This window comes from Gopherus evgoodei, chromosome 15 (genome assembly GCF_007399415.2).
Source record: "Gopherus evgoodei ecotype Sinaloan lineage chromosome 15, rGopEvg1_v1.p, whole genome shotgun sequence".
In the NCBI taxonomy this organism is placed as follows: Eukaryota; Metazoa; Chordata; order Testudines; family Testudinidae; genus Gopherus; species Gopherus evgoodei.
The window spans coordinates 21293315-21310072 of record NC_044336.1 but is presented as its reverse complement, the minus strand read 5'-3'; the positions used below and the strand labels follow the sequence as shown (position 1 = coordinate 21310072).

General features: G+C 42.3%; 1 protein-coding gene across 1 annotated transcript in view; it reads left to right on the top strand.

The window, feature by feature from the left end:
• The window catches only part of PECAM1 (platelet and endothelial cell adhesion molecule 1), a 54734-nt gene extending 40473 nt beyond the window's left edge, over nt 1–14261 (top strand). Inside the window, 2 exon segments of the mRNA XM_030534574.1 lie at nt 8312–8334; nt 14200–14261. Of these exon segments, the coding sequence (XP_030390434.1) occupies nt 8312–8334; nt 14200–14229 (53 nt within the window). The 3' untranslated portion in view covers nt 14230–14261.
• Nucleotides 14262–16758: the final 2497 nt, after the last annotated feature.

The window sequence follows — 16758 nt, the reverse complement described above, 5'->3', positions numbered from 1 at the left end:
CTGTAGTCTGGTCAGTTTCTCTTTTTTTCTCGCCATGTGGCTTTTGTGGTGCATGCCATGTTTGTTTTTCTATTTTTCAGTTTTCATCTGGGATTGTCCATCCCCCATACACAGTTTACATTTCTATAGCACCTCCCCTATGAGAATTTCAAAGTACTTCACAAATCTTACTTAATTCTATCATATGAGGCACAGTAGGTCAGTTTTATCTCCATTTTTCAGCTGAGTAAACAGAGAGATTGAGTAATTTGTTTAAGGTCACAAAGATGAACAATGGCAAAACTGGGAATAGAGCCTTGGAGTTCTGATTCCCAGTTCATTTCTATATCCACTAGCCCACATTGCCTCTTTGCAGTCTTTTCTTTCACCAAAAAGCAAAATAGCCTTTACTCTAAAGAAGAGTTCAGTTATTTGGCAGAGAGCAGCCCTTGTGGCTTTGTAAGACAGCAGGTTTCAGGCGTGTGACTCATTGAAGTCACTGAAAAGATTCCCACTGAAGCATAGGCTTTGGATGAGGCCCTTAATGGAATGCAGAAACAGATTGTGTACTTCTTTCTTTGTGCCAGGGTGGTGAATCCAGAAGTATTATGCCTTTCATGATACCATTCCTTTTTCCCAGAGTGAAGAGAGCTGTCTGTACTGTACTGCAGAGACCTTTTGCAAGACTTAATTCATCAGATCAAGTGTGTTTGAGAGGATTATTATTTAAGGCACTTACAACAAATGCAGTTTTATAAGGCAGGAAGTCTAGCAAAATGAGATTCAATTGAAAGTCTGGGCTGAACTGGACAGATGATATGCAAGCACCTCCTTAATCTTACAATCCACCTGCTCTCTTATGTATAACATTCTACAGTTTCAGTTATTTTTGGAAACTTAATAACAGCGTATTGTTCTAATCCCATTTGTTTTTCCCGACTGACACACAGGAAAAGTGTTTCAAATAGATAAGCAGGACATCACACGGGCGTGCAGTAGTTTTGAATGGCTACATTGCATATTTAAACATAATATTTACTTTGTTTATGGTTAGGCTGCATGATAGCACTGTAGCAAAGCGTACACACAGATGTGGCAGTGTTCAGAGTCCCTGTAGAGCAGTGGCATCTTCAGCCATTCAAACTGATGAATGTTTTAGAGCCCGATCATGCAAGATGCTGGGTGCTCCCTATGAGGTGCTGGGGACCCCCAACCTCCATTGACATCAATCGGTTTGATGCCAGTGGGGGCTGGGTCTTCAGTCTAATACCTTACAGGAGCTGACCAGCACGCTGCAGGATCAGACCCTTGACTGGCAAGAACAGATGAGCTCAGGGGGAAGCTGCTTTTAGAGGATGAGCCAGTGATGTCTGGTATGTGGGTGAACCAGCGGTGGTGTCCAGAATCAAATAGGCTGACCTGTCCCCTATGACCCCGTAGAACAGAATTAGGGTGAAAAGAACCCAGAAACTTAATTAGGCCCAGAACCTTGGAGCTTCAAATTCACTGTCAAGTTCTCAAAATAAATTACCCTTATTCCCCTACCTCCACCCCCAACTAAAATCCTCTACTTAAAAAAAGGTGGGGGGAGGGAAGCAGCTGGAATGTTTCCAATGAGAGTTTATATTGGGTCCTCTTCTGCAGGAATCAGTGTTGTCTTGGGGTTAGAGTGAGGGACTAGGAGTCAGAATATCGAAGTTATATTCCTGTTCCTCTCATTGACCCATGTGTGACTTTGGGCTAGTCACTTGACCTGTCTGCTATTTCCCTGCATTACAGAGTGTTGGGAGGATACATTCATTGATATGGGCTATGAGAACACTTGGCTTAATTGGTATTCTCTGCATTTTACAGAGAATGTTGGGTGGATGAGCTCCACTGCTACAGCACTGTAGTGTAGATGCTTCCTACATTGACACCCATTGATGGGGTTTTTTGGTTAATGTAGTTAATCCATCTCTCAGAGAAGCAGTAGCTAGGTGGTCAGAAGAATTCCTCCATCAACTTAGCTGTGTCTACACAGAGGGTTAAGTCAACCTAACTACAGTGGTCACGGGTTGATCTAATTTTGAAGTGTAGACCAGGCCCAACTGTGGATCTTGTGGCTGTTGGACTCTTTCCTCATTTATAAATTGGGGATAACACCTGCCTGCCTAATTGCTTTGGGGCATAGTGTGGATTAATGAGCTGATATTGGTCACATTTCTTTGAAGATGTTAAGTGTTATATGTAGGGCCCTACCAAATTCACAGTCCATTTTGCTCTATTTCATGGTCATAGGGTTTTAAAAATTGTCAGTTGTATGATTTCAGATATTTAAATCTGAAATGTCAGTGTTGTAATTGTAGGGGTCCTGGCCCAAAAAGGAGCTGTTGGGGGATTGCAAGGTTATTGTAGCAGGATTGCAGTAATGCTACCCTTAACTTCTGCACTGTTGCCGGGAGTCCAGCAGTATGCAGAAGTAAGGGTGGCATGGTATGGTATTGCTGTGCTGCTGCTGGTGGGCACCGCCTTCAGTGCTAGGTGCCTGGCCAACAGCTGCTGTTCTCTGGCCACCCAGCTCTGAAGGCAGCAGTGCACAAGTAAAGGTGGCAATACCACACACCCCTACAATAACCTTGCGACCCCCTCAATAGCCCCCTTTTGGGTCAGAACCCCCAGTTAGAGAAACGCTGGTCTCCCCTGTGAACTCTGTAGGGTAAAAGCACACAAAAGATCAGATTTCAGGGGGGGAGACCAGATTTCACGGTCTGTGTTACATTTTTCATGGCCACGAGCTTGGTAGAGCCCGAGTGATATGAGTGCTAAATATTATATTATTACGCAATTCAAGGCCACTTCAGTTTTTTTAATCAGAGATAGTGCCCGTTACAGGGCTTCATGTATAATTTTTCCTTTCCAGGGACTTTATTATAGGCAATGAGAATTTTGTAATGTGAATCCCCTGTGGAGGAAGAAGTTGCATAGGGTGTCAGACGTCACTAACTGTTGCTTTGCTGATACCATTTGATGTGACAACTGAGACAGAGTCTGTTTTGGCTTTCACTTCTAACTGGGCTGGCACTACTGTGAGCTGCAAGGCCCTCTCAGGGACTAGCACATTTTCACCTTCCACCTCAGTGAACATAGGGAACCAGAGATCCTCCCTGTCCTGAGTTGTAAAGTGGTTGGGGTTCTGAATAGGGTTGCCAACCTTCCAGGATTGTCTTGGAGTCTCCCGGAATGAAAGGTCGTCATGTGATGAATACATCTAACCAAAATTGGCAACCCTACTTCTGAACTTCACTGCCTCTTTTTCTCATTGCCAGTCAATCCTCTGAGTATCTGAGCCTCCTCCTTTCCTCCTTGGTAGTCACGGTTCTAGTCTTGTATTGCCTGCTCTTACCCCATTCCCATTCCCTCTTGTAAACACCATTATGAGCCCCTGACTTCATCTCCTCCAGTTTCTGTGCCCCAGGCTTGTTACTGTGCATTGACCAATATGCAATGTCAATGGCTACCTAGAGGATTGGGTGTAGAGATGGGCCTGCGATGTACAAAGTCAGTTCTGCATTTCAAACCCCCAAATGTTTTTTCTGGTTCACATCCGGGGTTTTGTAGAGGAAAGAGGCAGAGTGTGAAATTCAAATCTGTTCAGGCCTATCTTGGTTTAAAATCAAATAGCAGGAGACCTCAGTCTACTCAACTGCACTCTAGATACAATCGCCTGTATGGTACGGGAGCAATTTCAGTACATGGATTTCTTTACTGAGGATTCTGCATTATCACATCGATGTCAAGCCCTGAAGCAATGAATGGAAGCTGATCTGCTCAACAAAAGGTCCATCTGATTCCAAGCCACATGCTTGTAAAGATATGGCAAGATGGCATCAGAGCTTAGTTTAAAACTTTTGTTTTTTTAATGCGTCACATTTTTTTCTCAAGCATGTAGGTGTCTACTTTAAGGCTTTATGGAAAATGTGGAAGCTATAAGTCTCAAACAACCGAACCCCAAATCAATTGCTTTTCTGAGAATGACCTCTCAGAATGCCACCCATATTAATGCTTCTGATAATGCAACTTCACTCTGACAAGGAGCCCCTGTCAGGACAGCTCTTGATGAAGGTCATCAAAATATTCCTTGCTCCAAATGCACTTTGGAAAGTGATTTTTTGGGGGGGGGTGGAGTTTTGTATCCATTTTAGTCCCACAGCAACCACTCCGTGTTCAGAGATCTTCCTAAGCTTTTAAGAACACACTATTTCCCACAAAGTGTATTAGTGAATTCCTGGTTGTTCAGTGTATTTGCTCTAAGGGTTTGGTCCAACATCCATTTATGTCTATGGGAAGGTTTTCAATGACTTTGGGTGGGCACTGGATGGACCCACCCATCCATCCATCCTCTGTGGCATCACAGAGCTGATTGTGATTCATTACCATGGGGTTCCTGGACTGCTCTCTATTTTTAATCCCTCTTTGGGAAAAGGGAAATCTAGCAAACAAAATACATAGCTAAACCCAGATCTGCTTATACTGGGAAAACGAATCAGTAACTAAGAGGCAGTTGCAGTGGCGAGACAGGAAGTTTTTAAGAATCCTATTGCAGCCAACAATACGCTGTGGAAAAACAAATATTCCCCAGCGGAAAGAGGCATGAGAAATCCTACTGCATTGAGCGGTTTGAAACAACCTATTAGAATTTGGCCCCAGTAATCAGGAAATCTGCTCTACCATTTTCCTGCTGCCAGGCTCCAGATTTCATACCTCTGTACTGAGTTGGGAGAATATTCACTCGAGTGTTGAAAAATCTTCATCAGCAAAACAAGACACCAAAGGAAACTCACCTGGTTTGGGGCTTCATTGCAAATTTCAAAGCTTGGCCCCATTGGCCAAATTTTCAGCCAACCTGGAAGAGGTGGAAACCATGAGCCTTGTGGTGACTTTTTTTTTTTTAAACTAAATCTGAGCCCATAACAATACCCCCCAGAGCCAACAGCTTTTACCTACTCTGGGGTATTCAAGATCCAGCTTTGGGTCAAATCTTCTGTCTAGCCTCTCTTCCCCAGTAACGTGCAAATGGAAACCTGGATCTGAACAGTTCTCAATTGTGGGGCATGCAAAGTTAAAAGCTGGACCCAAATTTTGTAGTGTGGGCATGCTTCTAGTTTTTAGCCGAAAACCAGGCAAAGTGTAGTGGTTTCACCCCATCTGCATTTGCATGGAATTTCTGGGTTCAGCTGAACCCCAAATTTAAGGCAAAATGTGTGTACCCGGGTGTAATGGCATCCTTGGGCTATGCAATCTGTGCTATGGAGCTACTGCAGACTTCTCTTGCCTTAGCTGAGATCACTCTTTAGCCCTCCTCTTCTCTATACTGTCAATCAATCCATCACGGACACACGACTGAGGCTAAACAGAGCCTCTGACTGGTTGGTATATATTTGAGACTTGCAAATTTCTCTCTACGTGTGAATGGGCCTCTATGCTCCCAAATACCCATCAGCTACACTGGAAATATATGGCAAAACCTAACAGGGCTGGCATTCATGCTATGTGGCAAATCCAGTATTTGTTTCCATCATGCAAATGTATTATCTGAGGCTAATACACCACTGAGAGAAAAACAAGAACTTTGAGTCCCTCAGTAACTCATACATGTATGCTACCTCTTAAAATATCTCAGCAGTCACAGGAATTGTAACTTCAGGTCACTTATTCCCTGGTGCCCATAACAGAACCCATTGCCGCTGCTCTGGAAGAAAACTGGCAACTCCATCCATACGTGATCAGAACCCAGAATGTTTCTGCACCTTTTCCTGCCTCCTTTAATAGGAGTAAGCTCTGTTTCCTTCAAAAATGCCAGCTTTTCCCAACGTAACAATAAAAACCAGTTTGGTTTATATACAAAAATCACTGTAAATGTATTTAAAGGTTACACTAAGGAAAAAAAGTTTTGTAAAATATTAATGACCTGATGGCTTCTGCAAAAGCACCATCTAGGCAGACCCATACTTTAAGTACAGAATATTTGTGTTTACCTGGTTCACAACTTTGCAGAAATCACTTAAACCTCTAACAGCTAAAGTGGTGTCCCTCAGACCACAAATGCAGTGTGTGACATTCCCCTGGCAGGAGCAATGGTGTTTACCTAGAAACCCAATTAGTTATTGGCCACATGCCTTTTGATCTTGGGTGACACAGTTACAAGGCGGTGGGTGATCTGTTGTTGTCACATAGGACAAAGTAGCTTTGGATTAGCAAACATCCGTCCATTTGAATTTTGGGAAATGTGTAAAATTTATAATTTCCTCCTTTGTAATCACACAATACACAGTGACTGAGGCTTTGCATGCATTCTCCTTAATAAGCTGTTTCATAAATAATATAGTTAGTTTTTGTCCACTTCAAGTTCAACTTTGATCTAGCAGTGGCTAAATGGCATTATTGTTTTGAGCTGTATCTACTTCCAGGAATCAAAAAGCTTTTGCATATTTTCCAAAAATCATTTCTTTTGCTCCTCTCAGACAGGACAAGACTATTAGGTCCAATTTTGTATTGAAGTCAATTGAGTTGCCCTGGCATGAAAACAATGTGACTAAGTGCAGACTCGGATTCCTGAGCTCCATGGGTAGGATTAAAGACACCAAGCAATACTTTCTTTAGGCAGGACTTCTGGAATGTAAATGAACAGTTTAATAAGACAGTCATCACTCTAATGTAATAAAAATGCTGATAATAGAAATCTGATGTACCTCTACTTAGCTAAAAAGGGACTTAACTGGTCGCAAAAATGTGACTGGCATAGCCATGAAGCTGTGAGGGGAATTATTTCTCATGGTACAAGAACATACATGGTACAAGAACTTTGAGTAACAGGATGAACTGAACAAAGGTGAATTTATATTGGATGTCAAAGAAAATATCTTTGGAGAGAGATCTATTAAACTGTTCACTAGTCATAGCCACCATATTGTTGTATTTGCATGGTGTCTTTCATTCAAGGATCTCCATGGGCTTTTTGAACTTGAACTAATTAATCCTCACACCCTGTGGAGTAGGTTACGGTTATTATATGCAGTTTTAAAAATGGGTAAACTGAGCTAAAGGGAGGTTGCGTGACTTGTCCAAATTCACACAGCAAATTTGTGCCAGAGACAGGATTAATGTGAAGTCTTGACCCCAATCCCTTGCTCTATGTACTAGTCCACTTTGCTTGCTATGGTCATTCCTCATTGAACCTCATTGGGACAAAAAGCATTCCCTGGAATTGAACACTAGTGTGTATCTCCTGTGCAAAAGGATCAGAAGATCACTCAAACATAGTACTTTAACCAAGTCTGATAACCCCATCTAAAAGAAAGACCAGAGTCACTCTCCTAACCTCGCTACATACCCACTTTTTAGAACATTTCCTTATCAACACAAAAGTGTTGTGTGTGTGTTTTTTTTTTTAGATGGCAATCGTTAAATCCACATTAAACATAAACACAAAGGGCCTAATCCAAAGCCCCCTGAAGTTGAGTGGAAAGACGCCCATTGCCTTTGGGGGGCTTTGGACCAGGCTAAATAATCTTTTTATTAATTAAATCTTGGGTTCCTTTGGGGATCTCCTTTTTCTTTGGCATTTGTACCCTTCTCAGGATTCTCTGACCACTTCCCTTCCTGGCACTAGGGTCACTGCATCTTTAATGGTCCTTTGAAATATGTCTTAACTACTTATGCTAAACAATCTGTTTCATCTTGTATTTAGCTGTGACACTCTGAGTAAGTTTCCCAGGTCTGAAGAAGAGCTCTGTGTAAACTCAAAAGCTTCTCTCTCTCTCTCACCAACAGAAGTTGGTCCCATAAAAGATATTACCTCACCCAGCCTGTATCAGAAAAACCATCTAGGACTGGGAAGTAGAGCATATCACCCATGATAATTCGCCTCTAAAAGGAAGTTTCTGTCATGTGCAACAGCTGCTTGTGTTCTCAGGAGGGAATGTTTTGTCACTCAGACTTCTGCTTTTTTGAGTCCCCACATGGAGCAGGTGTGGGGGAGTAACTTCCCCCAAACCAGTCACAACTTGCTGCTCAGCCAAGCAGTTCAACAGGAGCTACAGGTCTATTGAAGTCAATCTTTGAAATCATAGAGACTTCTCTTGTACTTAAATTAAACACATACTTAGGTGCTTTGCTGGACTGCGGATCTGAAACTTCACTTTCTAACTTCCTAGTTAGCTGGTTTATGTCACTGCAAAATTACCAAGTGCAATGCAAGAACATTTAACCCTGAATTCTCATTTATTTGTATGTAAAACTGATTCCTTTGAAATGTGCCATTCAATTTCTAAACTATGTTTTTATTTTGCAGATTCTGGGGAAAACAGACACTCTGTAAGTATACATTTTATTTGAGGAATAAGACACTGGGAAATTAGATTAGGATAACTGTTAAATCAGTGAAATAATATTGAAGAGTATTATGTTTTTGTATTGTTCACAATACATTGGAAATGAACTGCTTGGCACTTACATTTATATCCTTATTGGCCAGGTTTTCTCTGATATATTTATATAGCAGTGAGCACTAAAAGTCATATGAAATAACTGGTATCTGAGAAAGCCACTATAAAGCACAGCTAGTCCATGATGACTCTTCGAAAGGGGAGTTTACAAATTAAAAAACACAACTGTGCAGATGTGGCTTGATTGCAGGGGTGAGCGCTCTGACACAGCAGAGCCAAGCTTGGGAATGTCCTCAGACTTCCACTGGGCTGATATATTCAAGAGCATGTTGGGTGCTGAACCACTTGAGGATGGATATGAGGGCTTGCTGGGCTGGCCAGTCTATGGAGTAATAGCGTCAGTGTCAAGTGGGAAAAGAGGCGAATGAAGAAAGGGTGTTTAGAACCTTAGCTGGAAAAACTACAATGGGGCTAACACCGACCGAGTCTCCTTCCCAAGGAGCGCGCAAGCACGTGCACGCACATACACGGGGAGATTTTTACCATTTGCAGATGTGATTTCCTCCTTAAGGTGTAGAGCAAGGTGATTTCGTGACTGTGACTATTGGCTTGAGCAGAAGCTTGCATTCAACTCTGTGCTCCTGACCTGTGCGATGTAGCACCTTCAGCCAGGATATTAGAAGACGGGACGACTGGCAGGATTGTTGGTGGACACTGTGACATTCTAAACAAATATTAATGGAAAGCAAATGCTGACATTATTACCATCATCCAATCAAGGAACTGGAGCAACGCCATGTGATGTAAGAGCCCAGCCAAACTAAACATCACAGCTCAAATTCCATGGACAATCTACCACTCAAGAAATGATACAGTGAATAGCTTTGAACACCAAACTAATCACAGGAAAAGCCAATTTTTGGAGAAAATGAGTGGCTAAATGCCTCAAATGAACGATCACTTGGTTCTGCTGAAATGCCAAAGACAAAGAACAAGCACTCCAGAAATAACTATATTAACGTTATTTATCAAATACTTTCTGACTATGCCCCCGGAGTGCTGTTCAGTAATATAATGGTTATTAATTATTATTATTAGGGCTGTTGTGTTAGCACTCAAAATGGGCTGAGCACTGGGTAAACACACAGGAAGAGATGGTCCCTGCCCTGATATATTTATAATCTTATTTTTAAAAAATAATTGAGAAGCACACAATGGAAACCATACCATGATAAAGCCTGCCCTCATAAGACTATAGAGAGTCATAAGAGAAAGAGAGAAGGGTCCTATCCAGAGGCTAAACTCTGAGGTCTTTTGTTCAGTCCTTACTCTGGCAAAAATCCCATTATAGTCCTCTAGGATTTGAGTTTTCAAAGGTAACTCTTGAAAAAGAAAGGAAGGAGGAAGTGGCACATGTTGAGGGAGACTGCAGAGGCCCAGCTGCCTCCTGGTCTTAGACAAGATGGCTGGATCCCTAAAAGGCAGCTGGTAGAACACAGATACCTGTTGGATGGAGGTGGTCTCAGTGGTAGGCAGGGCCAGCCCCAGGCTCAGAGTTCCTTGGTTCTCTGAGCAGAAGCCTGCAGAAGAGGAATGTGCATGTATGTATAAGATCCCTCCCACAAACCAGGGTGGGATATGGGAGTGTATTTTTCCTGCCACTTATTTTATATGACTCTGGAGCATTTGCTTTAAAAAAAATAACTGTAGCAAATAAGAGACTTTTTTAAATAACAATCACAGTAGCACTCTCTACGACAGCTAACAATACACACTCAGGCCTGGTCTACACTACAGAGTTAGGTCATCATAAGCTGCCTTACGTCAGCCTAACTCTGTAAGCGTCTGCACTAAAATGTAGCTTCCACTGATGTAACTCACCCGCTACATCGACTTAATAGTGCCACCTCCGGGAGAGGCGTAGCTCTTAAGTCAATATAGTTAGGTTGATGCAGTATTAGTGTAGACACTGCATTGCTTACATTGACTGTTTGTTGCCTTTCAGAAGCTGTTCCACCATGCCCCGCACTGACAGTTAACTCTGTGCAAGTGCTCCTGGTGAGGACATGCACTGCTGACATAAGGAGTGTAGGCCAGACATGGAAAAGCGATTTAATTACTGCGGTGGCTGTATGTCACTATAACTTAAGTTGACTTAATATTGTAGTATAGACTTGCTCTCAGGTTCTGAAAGGCACAGCCCTCCACCCTCCATCAGCATTCAAGTCCACATGGGCTACAAAAGAAAACTTCTGTATTGTTTACAGTCCATTGGCAGAGCATTGAAGGTCACAGTGTATTGCAATAAACAGGTAGATTTTAATAGGCAAATGGGGTTGATTTTTCATTGTCATTTAAAAGTTTGGGGTTATACTTTGCTCTCTATCTTCTAAAAATAAATCAAGCCTAGTTCTCCTCCCAGCTGCAAAGATGCAACCTCATGGCATCATAGAGTAGAATTTTTTTTTTAAATCTGTGCCTAGGATAAGGGCTTAGTATACACAGGAGAAGGTGGAGAGAAGTGACTGCAGCAAACAGCTGGTGTGAACCTGAATGGGAGGCATTGTCCTTTCTCAGTGCTCTGGATTGCCTGTTGGAGCCAAGCCTACATATCTTCTGCACCTGTTGACTTCAGTGAGAGGTTCTGGGCATGCAGAATTGGGGCCTTGGTTTGCACCCTTATCCATAACTGCTACATAAAGCAGAGTTCCACATACACTCTAGCTGCTAACGTGAATTGAGCCCTTGCTGTATAGAACTTACACAGGTATTTCCCAATGCTTGTAAGGTATAGAGTAAGTGTGAGCCCGGGGACAGTCAGTCCTCCTGGGTTCTGTGGCCAGCTCTGTCATTGACTTGTCTGTCCTTGACCCAATACTCATCACTATTTGACAGTTGGGCAAAAGGAATTTAATATCTCCCTCACGAGAGTGCTGAGTGGCTTCATTAATTCATGTTTGCAAAGCACTCTGAGATCTTGGATGAAAGGTGCTATTGATGCGCCATCGTTATGATAATTGATAATTTTGATAATTTTTTCTATTACCAAAATTGAGTCTAGAAGCCATTACCTGGAGCCATATTGAGGCTGCTTGGTTCTTGAATGGGATGCAGTGAAAACACCTCAGCACGCTAGGTAAATAATTTTGGCTTTATTAATTGGGCCCTGACATTTTACTATCTTCTGGCAAGCTGCAGGAGAGGAGTTGGATTTAGGGCTGCATTTTCCTTGCTTGCACAAATTCCTGTTTGCAGCTGGAAAGGAGTAATAAGATTCCCTGTAAAATTCAACAGACTGTTACAAACAGTTTTAGTTTCTCATCAATATACAAAAGAAAAACCTGCTTTGGAACAAGCTGTGCATGTTACCTGAGTTTTCACATTGATAGCACACAGATGTGTAGGATCAGGATGTGCATGTGCCACTAAACTTAACCCCAGAGAGTGAGCACGATACTTCCCAGGAAATGGCACTTGCGTAATACACAGGCATCGCCTAGAAACTCTGACATAACGTGATCGGACAGAAAACACTCTGCTAGGCATCCCTATTGCAGTTAAATACTGTAACTTCTCCTGATTAAATAGTTATTTGAATCACCAAGGCTTGTGCCAACAGGGCCAAGTTCTGCTTGCAGGGCCATCTTTGAATAAAAAGCAGCATCAGGCCTTGGTTCTTTTGCCTGCTGAGCAGGAGCAATCCAAAGTGTTTCTTTCTCTTCTCCACATAAATGAGCCATGGTGGGGATCAGAAAGTGAATTTCCTCGTGGTTTTTTTTTCTTCTTCTTCTCAACATTGCTCAGGCAACATAGAAGTGCAGAGAGAAAAGAGACAGAGAGACTCTGGCCGTGCCTTCTCTCCTATTTTATTGAAGTACTTTACTTCTGTAGCTTATTTTCCTGCAGCACTATGCTCTGCAATGCCTCACAAGTAGAGTCCGACTGAGGGGAGTTGCTGGCGCTGCCTATCAAAGCGAAAAGAGTCCTAATAACCTGATCAAGTGGCTTAACCTTCCTCTACAGGCAGTTTTCTACTTTAGAGGTCTGGAGAAGAGCTTGGGGGAGGTGGAAGACCTCTCTGCAGGGGAGACTGGCCCTGCTGCTGCTGCTCTTGCTGCCCCTGATCTGCAGGTTGAGGCCTTTGATCTCCAGGCCTGACACTGTGGCATCCTAATCAAAGGGAACATGTTCAGGAAAGAAAGTAATGCCCAGGTAGCAGGTTTCCTAGCTATTGCTACATGTCAGAGTGAAGGTCTTGAAGACTCATGATTTGACATTTCCATGGGAGATAACATGACACAGTGGGGATTTTTGTGGCAACACACCATACAAATGTACTGGGGGGACAGAAGGAAGTAAGGACTGTGGGACTGAACCCCTGTTTGGAGCCTGGGTTTCAGAGGTGGGAGCATATGCCTTCCTTTTGACTTCAGCAACAGTTGTGAGTGCTTGAAATCTGATCCTTCCTACTTCAAATTCAAGTAACGCTGTCCCACGCACTTTTAATAAACCTATTAAATGATGATGTTCTGCGTTAATGGTGAGGAAGTCATAAGGCAAAGCCAAGAATTGCTGCATTGAAGAAAACAATGAAGAAAACACCTTATAATGAGCTCTCCCGCCTCCATTACTCCAACCCCAGCCCATAAGAAGCTGTGTCACTGTCAGAATAAGTGTAATCCAGCATGAAAACAATGAAGAACTTTGCTCCCTCCATGCCATGTGAGGCCATGATAAAAGTAAGCCCAATGCTTTAATAAATGCCACACATTGACAACAAAGAGTTACATTACACAGATTCACAGTAAGGGTTTGATCCCATTTAAGTCAATGTGGGTGATATGTTAGACAAATCCAGTCAAAGCCTGAATTATGTAAATGGGTTAAAATGAAATTGCAGTCCAAGTTCTGATTAGAGAGGGGCACAGACCAAAGTAACCTGGGCCTGAACACGTTGGATTTGAAGGATATTCAGAACTAGATCCAAACTTTGGGCTTGTGGCCTCTTCTCTTTTTCTTGTCTGCTACAGGATTCTAGATCTTAAGTTCCATCCATAGGAAGTGTTTGCAAAAGAAACGGGTGTCTCTGAATTATTTTTTACCTAACATCAGCTTGGAAATGTCTGGAGTAAATTAACTGAATTACTCAGAGGGGAACTGGGAGGAGGTTTCCTTCCTGGAATCAGAGCTGGCAATCTTTCTAAGTTATTTAATGCTCTTAGTTTCTGAAAACATATTGAAGGAAATATCTTAACAATGAGATAGCCGCTTCGCCAAATACTAATTTGGTATTGTGTTGGATTTGCTGCAGCCATACATTCTGACTTCATATTCTCCCCTGTCATTTTCACTTGTTTGTTTGTTTTATTTTGTCCTGATGGTGAACGTGGACAGATTAGCGTCACTTAGGACACATTGTACTTTCAGGTGTACATTTGTACTAATACAAAATGTACCATCCTGGAGACAAAAGTCTCCAATTCTCCACCCATATGCAGAACTGAAAACCTAGCCGCTTATTCATTAATCAGTGCCCAAATATAGATTTAGGTGTTTAACTATAGGCAAGCAGTTTGAAAATGTTAGCCTAAATATCACTGTGTCTTAGTTTCCAATCCGTACTATGGAGATGTTGAATGACTTTAGAGAGGAGACATGATGATTGTTTAGCTGATTGTGCAGCTCTTGGAAAAGTAGTTGTTATATTTAATCTCTTTATGCAATTTCATTGATCCAGGAGTTTTTTTTTTAATTTATGCTTATTAGCTTTTTTTCCCCTCCTCATTGCCAATAGAGAATAGAAGGTTCTCCAGATGCCACTTAAAAGATTCATCGGAAACATCAACTGCTGGGAGACAAAAACAAGATGCGAGATGATGTGCCTGTTTCAAAAGCTCTATGGCACTTATTTATGAACCTGACAGCCTCCTCTCTTCAATGTTCTTTTCCTCAGGGTGAACAACAGGGACATTCCTAAAGCATGTAATATAAAAAAATTATGAATAAAGTTTCGACTGGGAAAGCACCTGTGGAACCCAATGACATGTCCCCCACAAGGTTCATTTCTCTCACTAAAAGAGTTTTGTTTCTCTATCCTCCATTTCATCGTGCTCTGGGGAGATGGGAGTATAGAGTAAGAGTACATTCTGGGCTTTTTTAAAACTTAATAACTGTACAGTGATTCAGAACTTTACCATATTAAATAATGCCTACATTATTAGAGACACAAATATTCCTTGTTCTTTGTTAAATCACTTCTTGTATCTAAAAGTTTCACTGCTCATTGAGCTGGTTTGCATATTGGTTCTCTCTTGAAAGAATGACTGCACAGCACAGTCCAGATTAGACAAAATATAGGTCACAGATGTTGGGTCCCATGTCATCAGATTTGGACCTGACGCTAAACCCTTATCCAAATCCCATCCCCAAATTTTAATGAAGTTCAGAAGCTTATTTGATTCCAGATTGTAAACTCAGACCTGTCCCTAACTTATCTCTACAATATGCCAAGCCAACACCTTGATTCCGTGCTTTTGAGGATTGGCACCACATCCAGATCCCACCGAGGTGGCTGTTCCCTGTTTCAATAATGGGCTCAAACAAAGCTCTGGATCTAAATACTCTATAACTTTGGAGAAGTTTGGATCCAGATCAGAACTTTGCAGTTCATGCTAATCTCAGGTTTATTGATGCAAAGAAAATACAAACAAACAAAAACCCCAAAGAGAGATTTTCTTTTTCAGACTGTAAAGTGGGTCCCAATCCTGCAATCTGTTCCCATGTATCACTGCAGATTCAATTGAAGGATCAGGGACATAGATAAGAAGGCTCCTGTATTAAATGACAAATAGCATTTAAAATAATTAAATCAACAAGGATCTAAGTCATTCTTACAGAGAGATGACATATGGATTCATATATATATATATTTACTGCTTTAAACTCTTTATCAAAGGCTCTGGAACAGAAAAGATCTATATCTCCTTTGAAAGCAAAGGATTTCTCTCCCCCCAGCTTAAACTGTTGCATTTCTTACTAATATCTTTTTAATTTATTTTTCCCTAGAAAAAGGTTGCTTGTATCATAAAACATTTAAACCTTTCCCAAATAACAACAGGCTTTGTAGCACATCTCTGTTGGCAACTATACATTCAAACGTCCCACAAACCCTCCCACCCTCCAAAAAACTGCTCAAATGTTATTACAGTGAATTTGGAAAAGATATTTTAATAAAGAAATCTTTAAACGTAACTTTGCGTCCTTGGGTGTTTTTCTTATCAGCACATCACAAGTGGCTGTGTGGACAGGTTATTATTAATGGTAAACTGTGGGGATATCAATGAACAGAGCATGTCACAGAACATGGGGGAAAGCATGGACTCTGCCCGAACGCTGTCCACTTGAAATAGCTGAACTTGTAATGAACCAGATTAATCTCAAACGAGTGTGTCCAACCAGCCATGCTGAATCACTTTAAGAACCATTGCAGGCTTGCCCCACATTCACATTAGTGCTGCTCAAAACCACATCAATTAAAAGGCCCTCCAGAAATCTATCCTACAGTCCCAGGCATGGCTCCCAGAACCAGTGGACTCTTGGAGGTTTCAGAAGGCTTCCAGTGCACCATGTAGCAGCAGTGAGCCTGTGGGACTGTTTCATCTTGTCTATGCCCACACTGGTGCAGAGTATTTCAGACTGAAACAGTTTAGGCTGAACCAGTTCTTTACCCCGTTGAAAGATTAATCTACTCCATCTGGTTCTTGGAACGTGTCACAGGGTAGCTGGGCCCTTTAATAAAACAGGTCCAGCTCTTCCCCCTCCCTCCATGCCAGTACAGGTGCTCCCAGTTTATCCAGTTAAGAGGGCAAGGCAGAACCTGGGGCTATAAAGGATCAGGGAGAATTAGAGTTGTGGGAAGTTTTTGAAGAAGGCAGCAGTAGTGGGAGAAGGAGGCGGCAAGGCAAGGCAAGGCAAGGCAAGGCAAGGCATTTGCTGGCTGACCGACCTTCTTGAGCTGGAGCTAAGGGCTAAAGAGAGCTGAAGGCAAGGAGAGTGGGAGCCCTTACCTGCTGACATCTCCATGCTGGAGAGGGCTGAGGGCTAGGTCTACCTGTGGGCTTGTCTGAGATGACTGGTTAATAGCACAGGGAGAGTGATGGCTGCTTCCCTGGTGAGGACAAACTCCCAGGAGAGTGTTGGTAGTGGGGTGTTCCTGCTGGGAAGACTGGGGTTACACTCCAGCAGGGAGGGCTGGGGTGCTTGTCTGGCAGAAGAGTCTGGGTGTGGTGGAAGATGCTGGAATGTGGTATGTGCTAGGCTGAGGGATTGTATGTTGTGGGATTTGAAAGCCTGT